This window comes from Toxotes jaculatrix, chromosome 17, assembly GCF_017976425.1.
Source record: "Toxotes jaculatrix isolate fToxJac2 chromosome 17, fToxJac2.pri, whole genome shotgun sequence".
NCBI classification, from domain to species: domain Eukaryota; kingdom Metazoa; phylum Chordata; class Actinopteri; family Toxotidae; genus Toxotes; species Toxotes jaculatrix.
Window position 1 is genome coordinate 21,250,930 of NC_054410.1, and position 22,504 is coordinate 21,273,433.

The 22,504-nt window shown below is 41.6% G+C and overlaps 1 protein-coding gene across 1 annotated transcript in view; it reads left to right on the plus strand.

The window, feature by feature from the left end:
* The first annotated feature begins 1,053 nt into the window (after window positions 1-1,053).
* Window positions 1,054-22,504, plus strand: part of nrxn3a (neurexin 3a) — a 236,892-nt gene continuing 215,441 nt past the window's right edge. The window contains exons 1-2 of the mRNA XM_041060565.1: window positions 1,054-1,180; window positions 12,750-13,907. Of these exons, the coding sequence (XP_040916499.1) occupies window positions 13,223-13,907 (685 nt within the window). The 5' untranslated portion in view covers window positions 1,054-1,180; window positions 12,750-13,222. The remainder of the gene's footprint in view (window positions 1,181-12,749; window positions 13,908-22,504) is intronic.

Sequence of the window (22,504 nt, forward strand, 5' to 3'; positions counted from 1 at the left end):
GCTCAGATAAATGAAATAATATTTTTTAATAAAGTAAAAATGCTAGTGATTTCTATTTATTTATTGATTTTAATCAAAGTTAGAATTAGACTCAGCAGACTTCTGGCTAGCCCTTCAGACTTATGGTACCTGTAGTCTTTACAGTGTCCGTTTCCTTCCTTTGCTGACTCATTTCACGTGAAATGGTGTCTTACTATTTCCTGAGTGTTGTTACTGAACATCAGTGAGATTATCCATGACATTGCCATCTCCACTGGACACAGATCACACTCACTGTAAAAAAAAAAAAAGCTGTGTAAGAGCAGCTACAGTCTGAAGAGTCAGACCTGAAGCTTTTCTACCATTTCACATCAACTGAAAGTGATGAGGCCACTGCATCTTCAGCTTTCTTCCACCACAACTTCTCATTTTATTATGACTATTTATATTACTATTATTATTATTGCTATTATTATTATCATTATTATTATTATAGCTGATTACAATCAGCATCCTATTGGCCTTTTTGTCCAAATTACCTTTGCACTAACAGTGCACTGTAGACATTGGAGGTTAGTACAATACAGAACTGAAGGGATTTTACTACTTTCTAACAGGAAATGATGTAAGACATTCAGTGCACGTCCGTGACCTGCAGCTTTGGCCACTGCTGCCAAAAAAAACACACTCAGACTCTAACTGTTAAACTATCAGACCCACTGACTCTGGCGCGCATATCAATCAAATCAATCAAATAAATCATACCAAGCCTAACGCGCACTGAAGCACACGTGAAGCCACATCCGTGCGTGTATGTACGTGCGCTCTCGAGCCTGTGCGCCTTTAAATGGCGTGTGCTGGGGCTGAGTAGAGGGCGGACCCGAGTGGCGCGCGTGTGCGCGTTTGTGTCTGTGCGTGCGCCTCTTTGCTTGCATCCGCTGCAAGTCGCACCGAGCTAACAGCGGCTTTTGTGCGTATGATGCACCGTGGTCGACGCACCTGTGCGAACAATAAACCTAACCCGGTACCGCCTGGTTTCCCCCCCTCCGCCACACCAACACCTCCCCACGGCCGCTCCGCACCAGCGCCGTCAGAAGAGGAAACACCGAATCCTGGATTTAAAAAAAAAAAAAACTACGCTCTGTGGAGTTTACAGCTGGATTTTAGCAGTTGGATACTCTTGGTGATCTGTTTAACTAAGGTCAGTAGCGTCGTCTTTTCACTCCAACCTGTTCATGTTGCTTGTAGGAAAACCTTCAGAATTTAATGTTGGGGGGCAAAACCAGGAGCGGGTACTAGAGGAAATATGCGGCAGAAAAAGGCTCGAGTTTCTCCTCCTGGCGGGCAGGAACCTGGGAACTTGCCACTTTCGCAAGACTTTTTTTTTTTTTTTTTTTTTTAATCAGTTTTGAGCACCGGAACGGTGAATGTGGCGAGCTGGCCCAGGTGTGAGTCTCCTTGAAGGAACAGCGGCATTTGTGTGGGGTTTCAGATTTCTGCCATGTTGGCCTCTAAATTCCCCCGGTGGAACAGAGTCAACGTGACAGGCGGGTATAGTATTACACACGTCCTCTCCGCTCCCCCGAGGCGATGTTTACTATATGAATTATCAATTTCATTTCATTTATTTTCTCTTTTTTTTTAAGTGATATTTTACAAATGCGGCCACAGGGCGTTTAAACCACTCTTGTGTATCAAATATGACGAACATCAACCCATGGGGAAAAAAAAAAAAAAAGAGGCTTAAACCGCGACCTGCCGGATTTCCTTCACCTTGTTTTTAGGTTGATGAATAATAAATAACGTGAACGCCAGGTGTCCAGTGTCCACGCATTGTTCTCCTCTGCAGCCTCAGTGTTATAATGTCAAACAAATGCGCCCTGACATTCCGCGCACATCCCCCGGTCCGCCCCGCAAACACGGCTAATGCATCCCTTTAAATATAGATGCATGTTTTGATGTAATCCGAGCGTTCAGTATGACATGCAGTTTGATACATGACCTTCTGTGTTCACGGAGATGGACAAGCCAGCACCACCAGGCTGCACGCCTCTCGCCATGCAACACTCATCACATTCCTCCATTATCCGTCCTCCTCTCTGTATTATCAACCAAAAAAGAAAATCAAAAAAAAAAAAAAAAATCCAGCTGCCGTCTTCACACACATTTCACAGATTAATTGAACGAATGTCACTTTTTTTTTCTTCCTTTTTTGCATCATTTCAGAAAATCAGAACATTCCAGCGCTGAGGTTTAAAAGCAGGCATCTATTAACATCATCTTTTCATGTTAAAACTGGCTCGAAATATTGACATAATTTAAACCAAACCGCGATTAAATTTAAAAACCCGACGTTCGAATGATGATGTGTGAGGGGGAAAAAACTTTATTCTTCTTCTTCTTCTTTTTTTTTTTTTTTTACTGGATGAAGCTGATAATAATGACTTAGATTATTTCGGTTCCCCGGTAGATCAAATGGCGTCCGCAGGGACAGAAAGGAGGTTTGTTGAAATGTGACTGTTCTGCTCTCGGTAAATTGCATTTCATGCTGCATGTTGAGCTTCCAACTTTTGTCGGTCTTCAATCTGCATCTGAGCAGCCACAGTCTGGGCCTGCTTTGCACACCAGGCTCGGATCTATTTAGTCTTTTAAATTAAATGAACACTGCCCTTTTTTTTCTTTTTCTTTATTTCTTTCTTTTCTTTTTTTGCAGTTTGACATTTATCCTCAGACGGATGCACGGGTGTCCACTTAGACAGCAATTTTTTTTTTTATCAGTGCAGGAAAATACGAGGCCTTATGCAGTGCGCCATAGAATCCACTACCTGCCGCAAAATAAGCAGTAAGGTGTCCAGGCCTCAGTCTTGTCTGTCTACGCCTTTTGAAATCTACGCCCCCCTCCCTTGCCTATAAATGATCAGCAGCTCCGGTTGGAACTGAGGAATCCATACAGGCAGGAGGATGACAATTAGATTTTTTTTTTTTTTTTTTTAATAAACCGCTGCAGCGCACTTTCCGATTTGAAGAGTTAATAGGATTAGATGATTCTTGTGCATTTATTCATTTATGCAGGGGGAATTCCTAATCAGGCTTTTTTTTTTTCCCAAACCGGGATTCAGAATGGGCGTGACCCAGCCCGAGAATGCATCTCTTTTCCCTGCAAAGGGCCCAAAGGTGCGTGATCACCTGCTCTTAAACCGCTTAAGCCAGTCATTCCCAACACCACACCACCAGGAAGCACCACCTTTACATTGTCATGTGTTTTCAGAAAGAAATCAGTTTGTCCCTTTGATTTCTCCAAACGATTCTAATGTTGTTTTACCCGCCTTAAAAAAAAAAAAAAAAAAGAAAAAGGTTTTGCTGCATTGCTGAGAATTAAACTGATCAGCATAGATTAAATATGATTCTAAGTATCCATCTATGATATTGATGCAGTCGATTCATATTTAATATGGAAAAGACATAATGTACCTCTTGTACATGCACGAAGCAAAATATGAAACCACCATATTTAATTTTCCTGCTGCCCCCCCCCCCCCCCCCCGTTTTGAAGGTTGGGGTGGGGGCTCCTGTGGGTAGGATGGAGGCTGTTTTGGGTAATTTGGCTGTCCTGCTTTTTTTTTTTTTTTTTTTTTTTTTTTTGTGTGCTTGTGGTTGGCAGCCGATTAACTGCGCTGACAAATCAGGCGCAAAAAGCCAAGGGCTCTCAAGGTAACACTAATCCCTCTGGGCGGGGAGAGTCAAATATTACGCAGGATTTTGGAGAATGCTCTTTTCTTTAATTTGGTCGTTTTTTTTTTTTTTTTTTTCTGCGTTCAGACGGTGACGCTACCCCCCTCCACCCCTCTTTTCCCTTATATTATTTTTCTTTTCTTTTTTTTTTAATTTTACATGTGCAGTAGTGTGTGTCATTGCAGGGACGCCTGTACTATACATTTCACGTCTCAAAATATCTGCTTTACCATCTTTATAGACATCCCTTTTAAATAAGACATTAAAAATACACGTGGAATTGAAATACTAAGCAAAAACGATTCTTCCCCCTAAAAATGCAGAGCCATGTAAAATCTTTTGAATTTCTGCTGATGTGTCAATTAGAGAATTGTCAAAATGGGAGACGAGAAAAAAAAAATCACAAGACAAATGAAAGTCAGTGCCACCATGAGAAAGGCAGGGTGATGTTATATAAACTGCTGGTGGTTGTGAGGAAAAAAGGCGAGGTATCTGTGGGTGTGTTCGCTGGTGGAGTGTGTGTAGTGATATGTGTGTGTGTGTGTACAGCTGATGGAGAGGCTTGTATCCATCCTTTGGTTGTTTGTGTGCATGTGTAATATATTTTGTGTGTCTGCAGTCATTTGCATATGCATGCATAGGCATCAGCATGGTGTACAATTTTCTGATTACAATTTTGTGGTGTGTATTCAAGAAATGTGAGTGTGTATGCGTGATGTGTATTCTGGCATTGCTAAGGTGTGTGTATGCAGACATCGGTGTGGTGTATATGCAGATGTCTGTATGGTGCAGGCGTCGTCGTGTGCGTGTGTGTGTGTGTGTGTGTATGCAGGCGTTTGTGGGGTGCTGGGTGCTCTCTAACTGGGTGATGTAATGCCGTGAAGGGTGCTGCAGCAGAACCACAGAGCCCAGAGAAGGCGTGTCCTGCCTGCAGAGTAGCTGGATAACAACACGGTGCCCACGCTCCACACGCAGCCAAACCAACGCCAAAATAACACCTCCCCACCCACAAACACACACCCTCCGTCCCTCACTCTCACTCATCTTCCCATTTTGCATGTTACCTGCCTTTTATTAGTCTGTTTTCATTCCTGTCTGTGTAAAAAGGAGCAGTCTAAGCAGCAGAGGCTGTGCACAGAAGACGGTGGACTGGATTTACACATAGCAATAATAAATTCCACAAACAAACCAATGGATAATATCCTCTGTTTGAATTTTACTTAAGGATTCGTTTAAATCAGCTGGCTGATTATTAATTGAAAAAAATCACTGTCCTGTGGTTGTTGCTGTCCCTCTGCTGATTAATGTCGTCATGCCTTTTAAACATTTAGGGGCTTGGGAGTTTAAGTGAGGGTGGTGAAAATGTGGGGGACAACCTATGTGAATATAAGTGTAAATATTGAAGAAGTGTTAAAATATTGTAACCTTAAAAAAGACCAAACTGATAATAAACTAAAGATGTTTTAATCCATTGAGATACCAGCTGCTGACAGCACACTACCACTGATGACACTTGCATTTTGCTTGGTCCATTTTATCTTGTTGATCTTCATTCTTTTTTTGCAGCTCTGTCTAAATAGTTGTGGTTTTTTCATGTATTTCAGTGGCTGATTTTATTTAACTCGCTGTTCTCTGAGACTCTCATAAACCCTCAGATATGATATCACTTCTCTGGGTCTGTGAGGCCGTAGTAGGCATTTGGTGCAAATGAATTTATTTTTATGACTTGTTTGTATCTGTGTGATGATAAACCTTTTTATACGTTAAGTTATTTATCCACAGTCTCAATAGCTTTTCATATGATTTGATCACGGTGCAAATACAATGTATTGATGAAGTGAACCGTGACAGAGAGTGTCATTCATATCACAGATCTCCAGGTTGTTTTAGTCGATGAGATGAGGCCAAACAGATGGACACCAGCCTGAGATGGTCGGTCAGTGCTGTTCAGTGTACCCAGAGACGTTTGTGGCTGACTTGAAGTGTGTGTTGTGCAACGTGATGAAGAGAGGAGAGGACGAGCAGCGTGGGGTAGGGGTGTTTCATGAGATGCATGAGTGGGAGTGGATGAGGTGGAACATCCCTCCTTCTGTCTCTGTCGCTCCCTCTCCCTCCTGTTTTCACCCGTCTTTCCTCCCGCTGTCTCTCCTCCTCTCCTCCGCTGTCAGGTTCCACGTCCCGGTCAAATCATTTCCGAGTGTTCTGCTGCAGCAGAGCGGAGACTTCTGTGAATCTGTTGTTAGATGTGAGGCAGCAGTGTCAGAGTCTGTGCTGATTTTCTTTTTTTTTTTTTTTTTTAAGGCCTCACATGGAGGACATTTTGTCACTGCATCTGGACGGCGTTACTGTGTGTGTGTTTGTTTGTTTTTTTTCTGCGATGAGTGTGTGATCAGGGCACCTGCTGTAAAATTACTGGCAAGTGGCATCCATTTAAACACAAGGGGCCTACCGGTGGGCTGCTTTTATTTGCATTTACACACACACATGCTTTCCATCCCAGTCCGCGTGGTTGTTAATAGGATCCAGAGTGTCGCTGCCTTTTGTCAGTGTTTGTATGTGGACTCGTCCCTGTGGGGTTTGTCAAAGGAGCCTTTCACAGAGAACAATGATTCATGCCGTTTAGCCTTTTAACCCCTGATGCTCAAGAAAAGACACACACACACACACACTTACATGTATTGAAGCAAACTGAAAGTGATGCCAGAGCAAGTCTGCATTTTTAAACATTAGTGTACAGTATTTAAATGCGTAAATATGAATACATGAAGGCAGAATATAGGTGTATGATCCATCTCTGATTAGCTGTCACCAGTCAGCAGATAATACTGTAGAAAATAAAGTGACTGCTGTAAAAAAAAAAAATACTAATGCAGCAGAGAAATACAGCAAATAGTCAGAAATGATCAAAAAAGCAAAACTACTTTTAAAGGAACAGTTGTAGTTTTAGGGAGGAGCTTAAGGCCTGTTATTGTTATTTTGGACAGACGCTGAAGAATACAGATATATATATTTTTTCATTTCTAACAATGACTATTTTCACACTCAAAAAAAGTAAAACAAAATATAAAAACTATTAACTAATTAATTATTTTCAGATGACAACAGAATCAAATTTTTATGTTTGGAAATTTAAAATTTTTGTCAGGTCAGGGGAGTGTAAAAAAGAAATATAAATGCTGCTACTGGTCAGTATTTAATTAAATGACAGTAAATGAATCAAATATAACCAAAGATTGCTTCGAAGTGCCAATGAATTGTAATGAACATAATAATCATATCCTAATATAATATACAAAGAGGAAACCCTGTGATGTCAGAGCAGGATGGCACTGATTGGATAATCTCTCTCCTTTTAATAGGAGCTTGATAAGCAGCTCCATATGTATAGATCCAGCCCTGAGGCACAGGGAAGGAGGCTCTGCTGAGGTTTGATAACAGCTCAGAATAAAGAAAAAGAAATCTCATGGCTGAAAATATTTTTTTGGTGGAGCAAATACATTTCTAATAGGTGAATCTCAACTGCTTGGAAATAATTAGAGGTAACTGCTACACACTGTAGTCTAAAAAAAGGAGGTTCACATTCCTTTTGTATGTTTTTTTTTTTTTTTTTTTTTTTAATTGAAAATTTACAATTAATGGATTATAGCAGAAACAGTCACACAGACAACCATTTCTAAAATCAACTTTCTGCTGACTAATCAGTGACCACATAATTTTTCCCTTCTCATCTCAGTAGGGCTAAATGACATAACGAAAAAATAATATCAAGCTATTTTTTTATTCATATTTACCTTCATATTTTAAACAGCCATCAGGGCTCCCTGACAGCTGCTTATCTACAGTCTGGGTTGTGGTATTTGAAAGATCCAGGCTGAAATGTGTTTTTAAATAAATATCACATCGCTTTCTTTCCTACCTCACATTTGCGAGGCACAGCGGATTCTGTGAGATGATACGTATAATCATCACAGGACAGAAACACCATCAGACTTCCTGTGAATGTATCATTTTGATGATGTGTGGCAGTCCCACTTCTACAGTATGGAAACAGGACAATGCCAAAATGCTTCACTTCATTGCATCTAATCATCTACTCACCCACAGCACACCTAGAGTAATGACATTAAACTGAATTAAATATTGATGAGACAGAGTATGTTACACCCTTTTCTGTTGACGTTGCTGAAGAGCTCTGCAGTAACAGTAAAACTGTTTATGACTTGAACTTGTGTGAAAATTGTCACTACAGCTATCAGCTGTCTAAAAAAAACATTGTATGGTCCAATCACTCTCACACATGAATGCTATTCACAGTAGCACTTAGTGGCATTCACTGACCAGCAGTTTCTCCTTACTTACTAATGGCCTTTTTCCATACAGCTGGGATATCCATGCTGAGCTGTGCTGTGAACAGGTGCACTTAGTTTTGGATACAACAGGATGACATGTAAAAAGCATTTTTACCTGGTGTGGAGGTTCACTCAGCTTTGAGAGATGACACGTTTCAGGTTGGCCCCATTTGACTCTGCTACCGTGCAGGAATACAGTGTCACAAGTCAGCACGGTTATGCTCGTTTGTAAGGACACATACAAACTGCATTTGAGCATGCCTCAGCACAGCTTAAATGGGCAGTAGGCCTTGGCCTTGGGAAAGTGAACTACCACCTTTTTGTTGCGGTGGACCCCTACCCTGTGTCCTAAAGGTAGCATGAGATTACAGATGATCTTTGTGTCATTGTTAGTCCATGGGCTAAGATCATCTTAGCATAAAGACATTTTAAGACCTACCTCTGCATCTCTGTCAAGGATGCATCTGCTGATGGGGCCATGTTTCTGGGTCTTCATATCAGTTACTAATAGAGGCACATCTGTCTTGATGTCTAGGATAGTGCTTATTCCATTGATCACACTCATCAGTATCCGTCTCAGTCTGTGGAGGTACCTGGATGTGTTGCCTTTCTTTCCTTGTTGTCATTGAATTGTACCCAGCATAGTGATCCTCTGGTTGTTCATTCTGTCTCCTTCTGTTTTTTTTTTCTCCTACATGTCCACATCCCTACGAAATGACTCTCTTCTTCATTGCTGAACAAATTCACTGAGTGCTGCTGATTGTTGTCAGAATGTTTGTCCTTGTATAGTGCAAGCCAGCATTGTAAGCCTTTGTTAAGTAACACCCAAGAATGCACATCTTATTGTGTTTCCTCCATTGCCAGGACCTTTCCTCGATTATTTCCCTCAGAATTGAATGTCTTGCACTCTAACATCTGGCCTTATTGATCAATATTAATCGGAGGCAGGTAGGCACTCTGAATCTGATCACAAGTTGTGTAATTTGTAAGCAATACGAGGGGGTTGACTAAAACTTGTTCAAAGACCATTCACAGCCCCATTACTGATGGTATGGTATGTTTTTGAGGTCAGTAAAGACAGCAGCAGAACACATCAGCAGAAATCATTTTTAGGCACAGTAACAGAAGATACACAGGAGTTTCATTGTACAGTTAGTGCTGGTAAAACGTGGTGGTCTGCTCTAGAGGATTTAATTACCATTAAGCCTTTTTGGCTGCACCAGTGACGAACACTTAATGCCTTGGTTGCTGACGACAAGAAAGGAAAAGCAACTATAATTGTGTTGTAGTAAAAATCTTTTTTTTTTTTTTAAATGTGGAAATTGAAAATAAAAACAGGTTGGTGGAAACACGTGGCCTGTTGATTTAGGGGGAAAACGTGCTTTTCATTTGTAGTTGTGATTTACAGTGTGGTACAGTTCTGGTACAGTTGGACATCATTGATTGAGATCATTTTATAAGTGCTCTCATTTTACTAGAAGATATATTTCTATTGAAATGACTCACTAAATCACACATATAAAAGACCATTGTTAAAGTGGCTGTAAAGTGTCACATGTGACAATGTAAAATGGGTTGCTTGTAGTGATGAACCTACAGTGAATTATCAGCTGAATCTGCAGCTCACCACAGCTGACAGACACAGTCAGCTATTAGCTGATGAATACAGTGGAGCATTTTACAGCTAGAGACAAATATTTCCCTCAGAAGTTGGTGGGGACCAAAAACAGAGCAAAAAGAGAGGGAAAATTTGACTTAAATTCATCAAGTGGTCCACTTGGAATGAATGCTAGTGTTGCCCTGTAACTACTGGATGTGTAAATGAAATCAAGGCTGATGATGTATAGTGCAACAAAGTCCACCTAAGTAGGAGGTTGGGGTGGAAGGGTGGATGGACAAAACAGGACTTTGACACAGGAGACCACTGTTTGTTTCCTGCGTGAAACCATCAGTCAGCATTGTTTCTTTCATCCATGACTGCTCCACAACCTCATTCTGGTTTACCTTGGTGACAAAGGTCCAGTAAACCTGCCATTGGTGCGCTCTTATGGGTTGTATCTGAGGGTAGGGGGGACAAGCGACCAATATGGGTGTTAAAGGTGGAGCACTTGTTCAGTCCACAAAGTGCTTTGCCACAGAGGTCGCGGGCTCTGTTGTATGTGCTGTTAGTTTTACACTTAAACACTTTAATTAAAGCTGACTCTTCAAACCTTGTGGTAACACAAGGTTGATAATGATGGTTGAAATGATAATTTGAAATTCATGGCTAAAACTGTGGACATACACATTCTTTTTGTCAGATCTATAAACTCCTGCATACGCCTGGTTCTGTTTTTATAGATCTCAGTCTCCATGAAATTGCAAGCACATGCCTGATTTCCCCTCCTACCATTAGCCATACATGGATGGAGACACTCCCTTAATTAATCATTTGCATGTGAAAGCGCTTTTTCACCACAAAGAATACGACATGGCAATGAAAACAGAAAAAAAAGCTTTGGAATCACAAGCAGAACACTAACTACTGAATAGCAAAAAGTAGCAGAGGCTATCAACTCTGTACATTCAGAGCAAAGGACCCTGGCAGAGGACAAAAGGAAATGGTTGGACTACAGATGAGAGGCAAAAAAGCTTATTAGCGCACACAAAGAAAGCATAAGGGCAACAAGAGGGGGACCGGCAATGCATGGCACGTGAAATTGGGTGTTTGGTTACATGTCAGATTCACCTCACATTCGACCCTCACAGTCCCCTGATTTGAACACCACTGATTATTCTGTGGATAGATCTCAGAACTGCTGTGTTGTACACACACTCCGCAATCATTCAAAAAATATCTCACAACCTGAAGTAGTCTAGATCCGAGTAGGTGAAAATTCCTAAATCATGAACAGAACAAGAAAGACAGCTACACAGGCTACAAAAGATGTGTACGGGCTGTAACATCATCGAGGAGCTGACTTAGCCGGGTGCCCAAGCATTTGCACATGCCACTATAGTTATTTAGTTTTAGTTTTCAGAAGCAGTCATTGTTAATGTTTGCTGTAGAGGTTGTATTTACTGCTTTTTACCAAAACCGGCTTTTTAGTTGGACATTTTGTATCAGTTTTATCGATGTTATTTAATGTTGGGGTAGATTTTTCTACAAAGAAAATATATATAAAATGTTTACTCACTGGATATTGCATCAGTACCTACTTGTGGTTTTCTGTGCTTCTTAGTATTCAGCAGGATTCAGGAGAAAGCTGTCTCTCCAGGCTGGTCATCAGATAAAGGCAGTCTGCCTGGCTGACTGATAGTCATGCACTGCCATGAGAATAATGAGACTAATTTACCCAGCAGATGACCGATAACTCCAGACAACCTTTGTGGAGGAGGAAAAAAATGCAGCACTATCACAGGCACTTTTAATTAGGATGGGTGACTGCCAACAGTACAGTATGTTAGCTGTGAACCGTCCACTACATTATTATTATTATTATTATTATTTTTTTTTTAAACAAAGTGTATGTTCAATATGTGTCTTCATTACAGCAAAATCCTACATGTAATTTGTGCTACCATCCATCAGGGCTGTCGCTGCCTCTAAGGACACTGAGATCACATCCTCAGTGTTTTGTTCTGGGACTGTTGGGGGTTTTTCAGAACCTGTGGGGTGTTGACATTTTTACTTTGGTGGGTATTTTATGGGCTGGTTCCAGTATTTTTATGCTCTGCTTATTTTAGTTCAACAAATAAATAAATACAAGAGTCATCATTTCTCCACCAGTTTTATTCTTGGCAGTTTGCAGAGTTTCTGTTCAGAAAAAGTTGATTGTGAGTTTTTTTTTTCCTACTTCTTACTAAACTCCAAAAACTCACTGTATCATCTGATAAATGGAACTGATTGTCACTCTGGAGATGAACGGTTTTCAGAGGATCAGGCTCATTCTTGATGGGAATTAAAATTTATGGGTAATATCAGAGCTGTCACAATTTGCTGATTAATCGATTGGACAATTTAAAAACTTTATCTGCAGTTTTGATAATCACTTAATCATTTAGGTAATTTAAAAAGCTAGTTCCACCTCAGCCTGATAAAATGTGATCTATCATTAAATCAAGCTGCCCAACAGTATAAAGGTTAAGGTAGCTAAAACTCTAATGTTAACATTAAAATGTTGCTTACATGTTAATGTGTCTGCGAGAACGTAACAAAACCTTCAACACACATTGATGAGGACTGAAGCACTCTGAGCAGATTTCATGTTGTTGCAATGTACAGATGAGTTAGCACAGTCATATATGTTTCATGTCTAAACATGATAATAAATCTAAAGCTGTTGCCTTCTTTGTCTAATGTAGCTATAGCTGTTAAATGTTCAATTTTGTAGACTACAGGTGTGAAGCAGCATAAATTTGAAATGCCTAAGTACCATTATGAGTTACTTATATTTAGATTCAGTACTTGAGTAAATTTACTTAGTTTCTTTCTACACCACAGGTAACTATAGCAACAGTACTGATGCTTTTTCCTCTCATGGCACCTTCCTCACTTATTGAACTTTTTTGTTTAGATTGTACACATACATGTCATGTGGTACTCTCATTAGCTGAGGGGTGTGTGTTGTATCATTATTATTATAGTAATAGTAGTAAAATCACTGCTGATGGTGCCTTTGTAACTTTCTTCCTCTCTTTCTCTGACAGTGATGGAACTGAGAGAGGCCAGTGGATCCCTTGTCAGCTCCATTTCCCAGTGGACAACATGAAGGAGGAAATTCCGCTCGCCCTGATAGACAGAGAGGTCCATCCCATCAGACCTTGCATCATGAGTCTCGATAGCATCTATTTTGAAGAGTAAAGAAAACATTAAAACATCACCACCTCCTCCCCTCTCCCTCTGTCAGTCCTTTCATTTACCCCACGGAGGAAAACAACAATTCCTCCATAGGAGCACTCTGCAGCTACTGGACAATTATTTACTGATGTGACTGGCCTTAAGACTGTTAACCACAACGACTGTTCTCCTGCTACTGCCCTTCTCCCTTATTTATAAATATATATCTCTGAACATATTGTTATAAAACTGGATCTTTGAAATTCAGTCTAACCACCCTAAGATTTCAGTCTGATTGCATCCCCGTCCGACACCTTTTTGGATTAATCAATTCTTTGCAGCTATGGATCTTGTAGGTTTTTCTATCAGGCTGCAAATGTTCCTAAGCACATGTCTGGGACTGGATTTTTTAGGCACACCAGGTCAGTGGGCACGCTACCTCCGCTGGGACGCCAGCACCCGCGGTGACCTCAGTTTCCAGTTCAAGACGGAGGCGTCGGAAGCGCTCATTCTGTATTTTGATGATGGAGGCTACTGTGACTTTCTGCAGCTGTCTGTGGTGGAGGGCCGACTGCAGCTGCGTTTCAGCATCGACTGTGCTGAGACCACGGTGGTGTCTGACAGGCGGGTGGATGATGGCAGCTGGCACTTTGCCACTCTGAGCAGGTATAACCTGCGCACAGTGCTGGTACTGGATGGCCAGGCCGCAGCTGATGAGGTGCGGCCTCAGCGTCAGTTCATGAAAATAGTCAGCGAGCTGTTCCTGGGTGGGGTGCCTCAGGATATCCGCAGTGGCGCACTCACGCTCCCTACGGTGCGAAACATGCAGCCCTTCAGGGGCACAATTACAGACCTCAAATATGGCATCTCACAGCCCCTGTTGCTGGGAAGCCTTAAGGTGCCACTGGAGTCAGAAGGGTGGTGCACTGTGAACCCATGTGAAAATGGTGGTACATGCTCAGTGGTGGATGGAGAGCCGATCTGTGACTGCTCCAAAACAGAGTACAAGGGCCGCTTCTGCAGTGAAGGTAACACACACCTCTAAAGTCTCTGTTATTCACCCTGATACACTCTGGCAGGATTCCAACTGTGAAACACTCACTGGCTTCAACTTTGAAATTGGCTAATTTCTTACATTTGTTTTGTATTCTAACCATTTGTAATTGTTATTTATTGCACTTTCAAGGGGCCGTAATGTGAAAATTGCTTCACAGCCCCACTGTTGCCTTACTGCTGTTCCTGAGGCCTTGATCTGAATGGGAGAGGTCTGGGACCAAAGCTGGTCAAAGGTAGTGAAGAATTAAGACAAGTATCGTCCAACAATATCAATCCAAACAAACAGTATCATCCAAATAAAAATTCAGTGAATGTTCACTTAAAGATCTTTCACATTTGGAGAGCTGCATTAATCCAGTATGGAAAAAAGCACAGCTGTTTCCTCTGTGTAATGGTGTCCAGTGTGAATTCATTTGTCATGTTACCTTATAGGAATGTTAAAGATCAACGTCATGGCCTTGTAGACTTGGCTTTTTATCTCTCTAGTCTAAGGATTGTTTCTGATATTATACCTGGTGTCAGGGGCTCTGAGGCACTTTGACTTTGTGGGGCTTGCATGGCTCTCAGCGATTGTTATTATCCCTGTATATATATATGTGTGTGTGTATTTGAAAGAGGCCGAGCCTGTAAAATCAGAGAGCTAATCTAAGCACGGTTAGTCAGTGAGGCGCAGGTTAATGGCATCAGTCCTGCAGGCAGTGATAAGGACGCCTATAGAGAGAATGGGGCCCTCCTGAGCCCCTTTTCTTCACCCAATCACAAGATGGCAGGTGTTTTATATCACATCCTTTTGTGCTGAGAATTTTGCCCGAGCTGTGTTTCAGTAGCTTTACAGCTGGCTGTACCCAGACCAAAATTGATGTCTATTAAAAGAAAGCCCTTTATTCATTTCCCCCATGTATTTCCTCCCTGCAGGCCAAATAAAAGGCACTTTCACCTGCTTTATGTAGAAACTTGGATTTCCTGTGATTAGATAAATCCTGAGCACAGAACATTCTGTGATAATGGCTGTTTTGTTGTGGTAATTGGTGAACATGCAGTCAGTGCATGAAATGGATCCAGTCACCTCTGCTTTTTTTCTAGAAGAAAAAAAAAATAACTGTTGTCATGTACTTAATTATTCACAATCAATAGAGATTCTTCAGGCTTTCCAGCAGCTAAGGAGTACACAATAATCTGACTCTTTATGAGATAATCAATACCACTTAGATGAGAAAGTTACTGAACTCTTTTTTTTAATGAATTAATTCACATCAAATCATTTGTCTTTATATATATTTGTTCAACTGTTTTTTTTCCCTCCATCTTTAAGTTTCAGACTCTCTTCTCACCCAAATGTGGAATTTACATCCCATTTGGGCTGATGCCAAATCCCTGCTACATAAAAAGGCCAGGGAATCTGGAATTTAAAGATTAGGGTTTTTATCTATCACTGCCGGTGTTTGAAAGAAAAGAAAGGATGGGGAGGGGCGTGGAGGGGAGGGGGGTTGGGGGGTGGTGTTGTCGGGGCTTTTCCTCTTCTGTGTCTTGGTGGCGGCTGAGCTGCTTTGCTTTCGCTCAGCTGATTGAATGGGTGGCATTTAGCTGACAAGGTGGGCTCTGAGGGTGGAACTGTTCGTGCGTCGGTTCTTCTCTTTTAGTTGCCTTCCACTGCAGACGCACGAAAAACTGCACGATTCTAGCTGGTGTGTAAAGTAGTAACGAAATTCCGCAAGCTCAGCTTGTGCTTTGTCACGACATCAGGCGGGCGGAGGTCTAGCTGCAGCTGCCGGCTGCTGACTGGCAATGAGAGGAGGAGCCACACTTCACTATACTGACCTCAGTGCACTGAGCACCAGTCAAATATGAGAGAGCTCTGTTCCTCTGTTAATACAGCATTACATGGTCTGGCCGTCTGTCTGCTCCTGTCGTCCAGCACTCTCACAGGCTGATCATGCATAACTATAGTTTGTTTCTGATGTTCAGACCCATTATTTTAACTTGGTCTGTTCTTATTTTTCCTTTTTATTTAATCTTGTTTATACAGGCCCTGAACATCTCAAGTCTTTTTTTAGCTTAATTGATTTGTGTGTGTGTGTGTTAGCGTAATGTTCTTTGAATGTTTCAGACACCTCTGAGAGTGAAAACAAGGCTAAGGCCTCAGTATTTATGGCCGTGTGTGTTCTGAGCATGATGATCCTGACACTGTGCATATTTATATAGATGTGTATAGACCTATAATATTTTACTCACTGTGTGCTTTGACTGATATTAGAGGAAAATATCATGAGCTCACCCACTCACTGCTACAGCAGAACTTGTGTCTCTATGTGATAAATGAAGACAGTAAATTATGATAATGGTAACACTGTGCTTAGCTTGAAATGATAACATCAATGAACTAGTGCTTTTTTTTCAGTACATGTTAATACTGCTTTCATTTTTCATGCAGTCCTTCTAAGTATTATAACACATCTCCTGTCGCCAAATATATTTGGCATAATCCATAACAAAGTTCATATTGAGGCTTGTTATTTTTAGGCCGACAAAGACTAGGAGAGAGACTAAAACAGTGTAGTGGAGACATTCCTTTATTCTCAGCTGATGGAATAAGTGTTTGTCCTTAGGTTTCTGTCAGCAGCTGGAGGTAAATATTAGTTTGTCTGCAGGCTGTTGGAGCAGTGAGTCAAACTTCTGTTAATCTGTGGTGAGGTCCATGATATCAGCAGCTGAGATGGCTGGTAGAGGGACAACCTATAATAAATCTTTTTTTTTTTAGCTCCGTCGGTTCGATCGTGTCTTACACCCCACTTTATGAAAGTGTGTGACAGAGCCACATACTGATGATTGTTCTTTGCTTGGTCTTACTAACATTGGGGCTGAAAATGTTTTTCCTCTGCTGACACTGAATGTGTACTACATGTCCTGGCAATCTTCCTATCAGATCATCCTTTTGCTTCCATGGAAAATTTGACTCAAGGAAGACGAGTCACAGCATGTCAAAAGGCTCTGTCCTGGGAAGCACGAACGTAGTTCAAATTTAATGTTTAAATTTCAGGGAGTCAAACAGGGTCAAAAGGAAATTTTGACATGAGGGCCACCAAAGTCCATTTGAATCATCCTCTGGGAACAATGAATATCCACAGCTGAATATCCACAGCAAACAAATGAGTTACTGAGCTCTACAGTATCATGAAGGTTCTATTTCCAGCCATTTTAACACAGTGTTGTCCCCAGTGGCACTATTTTGGACTCATTTAGGTGAGAAGTACTTGAATATGGTGTTCTCAGTCATTCTTCAGTACTGGTGTTCCAGCTCTTACATCAAGGTATTGCTATATGTTCTCCCTTTCCCTCTGCTGACTCCCTTGTTCTCTCACAGTTCTTGCTCCAAAACACACAGACAGACCTGACCACCCTCCAGCCCCTCAGCGCTGTGTTGTGTGACTCAGAGAGGCTTCGATGCGAGTGCACTGGTGACTGTGGTTGCTAGGCCGCTTTTCTCAACCTTGATTTACAGCCTCCACATTGGGACCCGTTCCCAGCCTTGATTTATGTCTGACTCTCCCTGTCTGCCTGGCTGCCTCCTGCGAGACATTGATAGGTGAGTGGATGCAGGGAACTCAGCCCAGCAGAGAATTTGGACTGTTGATTGTTAAGGGATAAATAACGGGCTTAATGAGGGTGACCGACGTGGACTGGTGGACTGCCTGCTTTTTGAATACGTTAGGCAGAGAGAGAATGTGACATGACCGAAACAAACAAACTAAAGATCAGATTCTCATAGTAAAACACTGAGGTTGAATCACACGTACAGGGCAGAGTAAAGTTAATTAATTCCGATCACTTCTACTTTGTCATTATTTTGGTACCCCTTCAATTAAACTCAGCACTTCCTGCAGATGTTTAAAATTAAAGGACTACAGGAACAGGAGGCATGCATTCAGACCGACTGAAGCCCTGCATGAAAAAAAATGCAGCCCTCTCATTCATTCGAATGCAGCTAGTCCGTCAGAGCAGAGGGGGGTGCCAACACAGATGGCTCTGCTAAAACAATGCAGTGTCATCCAGCAAGGCGCCGCACCGGCCAATCACATACGTGCTAACACACATTCCTGGCAGATTGCTATGTGACTTGAACGACATATTTATACAGTTTACCTCGCAACAAAATGTTGTGACGACAAAACATGAAGTAGATGTGTGAGTGTTACAAACCACTGTGCAGTGTTTTGGTATCTGATCAGATCTAATCAGTCTAACAGTATTCTGAACAGTATGTTGTGTAACATACAGGCAGCCACTTCTGACTAGACGCTGCATGTCGGAACAACAATAATGTGCTCATACTTTCTCTTCTCTATTAATCATGCGACAATAGAAAATGTTAAAGGAGAGGTACAAGCTAATATTGCAGATTTTTTTCCATGACACATTCGCCACAAAACGCAACCTTGCTGCCAAGGTGGGACCTTCGCTGGGCATCCCCATGGGGGACTTTATGCTCCACCAGTAGGAGCTGCAAGCTCGTGGTGGCCCTTGGTTATTCATGATGAACTGGCTCCGTTATCTCAGCTTGGCGTACTAAAGAAGCAAGCTGACTTTCTTTGGAAAAGGAAAAGCATTTCATGTCACACCAAAATGATGATGTACAACACCCCAGTCATCTCAGTCCTCTCACCAACAGTCAAGCTTGGAGGCCCTGATGTGTTTTGACTTGAACTCACTCGACTGCCTGGAAAATGTGGCTTCATCTGAATGTATCAGTAATGACGCCATACTTGCCTGGACCAATCAACCCCCTGCCTATGCCCTCGCAAGAGAGAGAGAGAGAACCATACCGGCTTGATTTCTTGACAAGAACCTAAGCTGATACCTGCAAACCTGCCAGCTTTGGTTGGAAATCCCCCCCTTTGAAGACCCTGCTGCAGATAGAGAGATGTATTGGATGAAGAACTTTGCCTCTGTAATATCTCCTCTGGGCTATGATTACGAATGGCTCCTCTTTCTGGAGGCTCCGAGGATTACTCTTAGTACAACTTCTATGCCTAACATTGGCAAGAGCACTGAGAGTTAGTGAGGAATATTTTGACTGAATGATCTGTATATGTACTTCAGGTATTGTTACATTGTTAGTCAATAGGAATAAAAATTGAAACCCATTGGTAAACTCATCACTCACTTATCCAGCCACAGTCTTTTTTTTTTTTTTTTTTTGTTTCAAAGAGACTGTTATCTCAGAATTTCAATTTTCATAGCACCTGTGTCTATTCTGCATTAACCAAAAAACAACCTCTTTCAGTCTGCAACTGTGTTGCCACACAGCCAATGGTCTGCTAGTTGTATGCCGTTGTTACCCCAACAGGAGCAGATGGCTTGTGCAGCCCTCCCTGGCTGTTTCTCCAGCTGCCCATGCGTTTATATCAACATAAAACATGGCTGCTGGTAAAAATCAGTCAGCGAGAAGATTATGGCTGTTACAGTGATGATGATGATGATGAAACCAATAATAATGAAGCCTTCAGCACTGTAATAACTTGATCCCTTATCCTTTGTGAATTGTATGTGTGTGTGTGTGTGTGTGTGTGTGTGTGTGTGTGTGTGTACAGACAGGTGACAAAGGTAAAAACCTGAGTAACTGAGTGGAGAAATATAATGAATGCAGAGGCCTCCATGCAGGTGCACTGCATAATACAATTAAACAATTAAAGTCCAATTATGTATAAAAATGTCGAGCAGGACCAGTTGATTCTGGTTTTGTATCAAGACAGCAAGAGGCAAATATCTACATGACTTTGAAACAGGGTTCATTGTTGGGGCACTGATGGCAGGAGCTTCAGTCACAAAGACTGATCCACTGTCTGGTGTTTTAATAGGAACAGGGACTAAAGTGACATCTGCATTTAGATCTGTGGGAAATACATCAGTGATGAGGAAACGTGTGCTGTCAACCACGGAAATTCCAGTCGACAGAGCACATTTGATGACTGTGATGCTCGTGCATTAGTGAGATGTGTAAGGAAAAACAGAAGAGCAGCTCTTCCTCAGGTGACTGAGAACGTCAGCGCAGGACGTGATCAGACTGTGGCAGCAATGACAGTCCATCAACAGTTACACAGAGAGGGATGTTACAGTAGGGTTGTAGTGATAAATCCCTCATTACAAAGAACGAGACACATTATAGAGTTCAGTGGTGCAGAAACCACAGATGCTGGTCTACAGAGATGTGGAAAACAATGATATGGTCAGATGAGTCCTTCTTTACCATGTTCTACACAACATGTGAGAACATGTGTGGCGAACACCAGGAGGATGGTATAGACCTGAACGCGTGACCCCAGCAGTGAGGGGATCCCCTGGCTCTGTTATGCTGTGGTGTGGATTTTGCTGACACGGTTTGGGTCCACTTGTCCCCTCAGAGAGAAGGGCCACTGCAACTCAAAGTTGTTGTGAATGATCACCTTCATCCTATGATGAAAAATTTCTATCCTGACCGCAGTGGTCTCTTCCAGGGTGACAATGCCCCCATCCATAAGACATGAGGGGTCACTGAATGGTTGGATAAGAATGAAAATGATGTGAATCCGATTCTATGGCCTTCACAGTCACCAGATCTCAAGTCAGTTGAACACCTTTGGGTGATTTTTGGACCGATGTGTTAGAGTTCTCTCCACCTGCATCATCCAAACACCAGCGAGTCAATGCCAAGACACACTGAAGCTGTTCTGGAGGCACATGGTGGCCCAACACTTTACTAAGACACGCTTCCTTTAATTTGTCACCCATCTGTATGTACGTACATATGTATGTACCTCCCATGTACTGATTTACCTTCCATACTTGAAAACATTCAGAAAACCGTTAAGCCAGCAGTGACGACAGATAGCTAAATATTATATACCTCATTAATTACTGTGCTCTCCCACTTTATCCAACACATCATGAATCATCCCTTTAAGTAATCCACTTTGAGCTCTAATCCCCCACTATCCTTGCCTCACCTTTTGGGTATTGAATTAAAAGCGAGTCATACTCTTACCTAGATTATGTGTCCACTGATGAATAAATAAGTTTGTAAAAGCGCCAGTGAGTCACCCCAAAGGATGGTGATCTGTTTGGATTTTTTTTTTTCTTTTTTTTCTTTGGAGGAATTTTTGAAGAGAGCTGGAGGATATAGATTTGTTATATTCATAACACAGGAAAACTGTTTTGGAACTGCCTGATACAGTAATTGTGTGAAGTTAAATGCTGGTAAGCCTGTCACTGGAAATTGTACCTTTGACTGTTTGATTGATTTGTTGACTGGTACCTTATTAAATATGTATGCATTTCGCATGCCTCTCTGTCTACATCTCCCTCTCTCTCTCTGTCCACACACGCACTCACATGCACTCACACACTCTAAAGCCTGATGACAGGGACGGACGCACAATACAGGGGAAGTAAACTGCCAAGGGAAGTAGGTCAAGATAGAGAACAAAATAATGATAGAGCAGGAGGGAGGGCGAGTGAATACAGCTGATCATCAGAAGAAAGGCAGAGAGAGAATGAGCTTTGAATGATGGATTAGTCAGAAAGTCAAACACAAGGAGAAAAAAAACAGAAAGAAGAATCTGTTAATCTGTTCTATCTACTCAGTCCCCAGTAGTAAGTAAGTAAGTATCTCCTCTGTCAGTCAACCTGGTTTGTTTTAACCACGACCACAATCTCTCCATAACCTTAAATAAGTGTTATTTGCTAAAGCTTTAACCTTAGAGGACTTCTACCTGACCAAAAACCCATAGTATTAAATCCTTGAAATGAATTGGAAGACTGGGAATTGGTGGGTCTTGAAAAAAAATAAAAATAAATCAAAGTATGAATCATTAAAAAAAAAAGCACCAAGTCCAGCAGATTAATCCTGTGTTGTGCAGGAGCTCTCCTACTGTTACTGCCATAAAGATCCCTAATAAAGACCTCATACTGACATTAGCAGACCATGTGATTGATAAGTGAAGTGGACAAAAGGTCTGAGGCGTTCACTCTTATGATATAACAGTATGACAGGATGACACAGGTCAGTGTCACAAAAAAACAAGTCAGTGAGAGGAAACGACACACACTACTGTCTGTCACACTCTCTCTCTCTGTTTCCATCTGTCTACCTTACACGTGTGTGTGTGCACATACACATTTAATCCGGTCAAATCTCCTTCTGTCAAGAGTGTTCCTCTTCTGTTGGTGTTTGAGTGTGGACTTCAGTGCTATGCTAATCTCAAATGAACTAGTTCACAAAGCACACAAAGATATTGAAGCTTTAGCAAGATTATCCCGACACACACCCACACACACACACATGCACACACACACACACAGATCCCAGATGACCATTTGACCAACTCTTTCCATATTGGAGCGCAGCTGACACAAGCCCTCAGTTTAAACTGAATTAATATCTAATGCATATCTGATTGACTTCCATCTGCTTGTGTTCACATTAATACCCTAACATGCCCAATTAGTCCTCGCTAAGAACATTTAATGCATCTCAAGTCAATTACCTTTTACTTCATTTTCCAGCTACTTCATTTCTGTGCGTGGCCTAACTAAA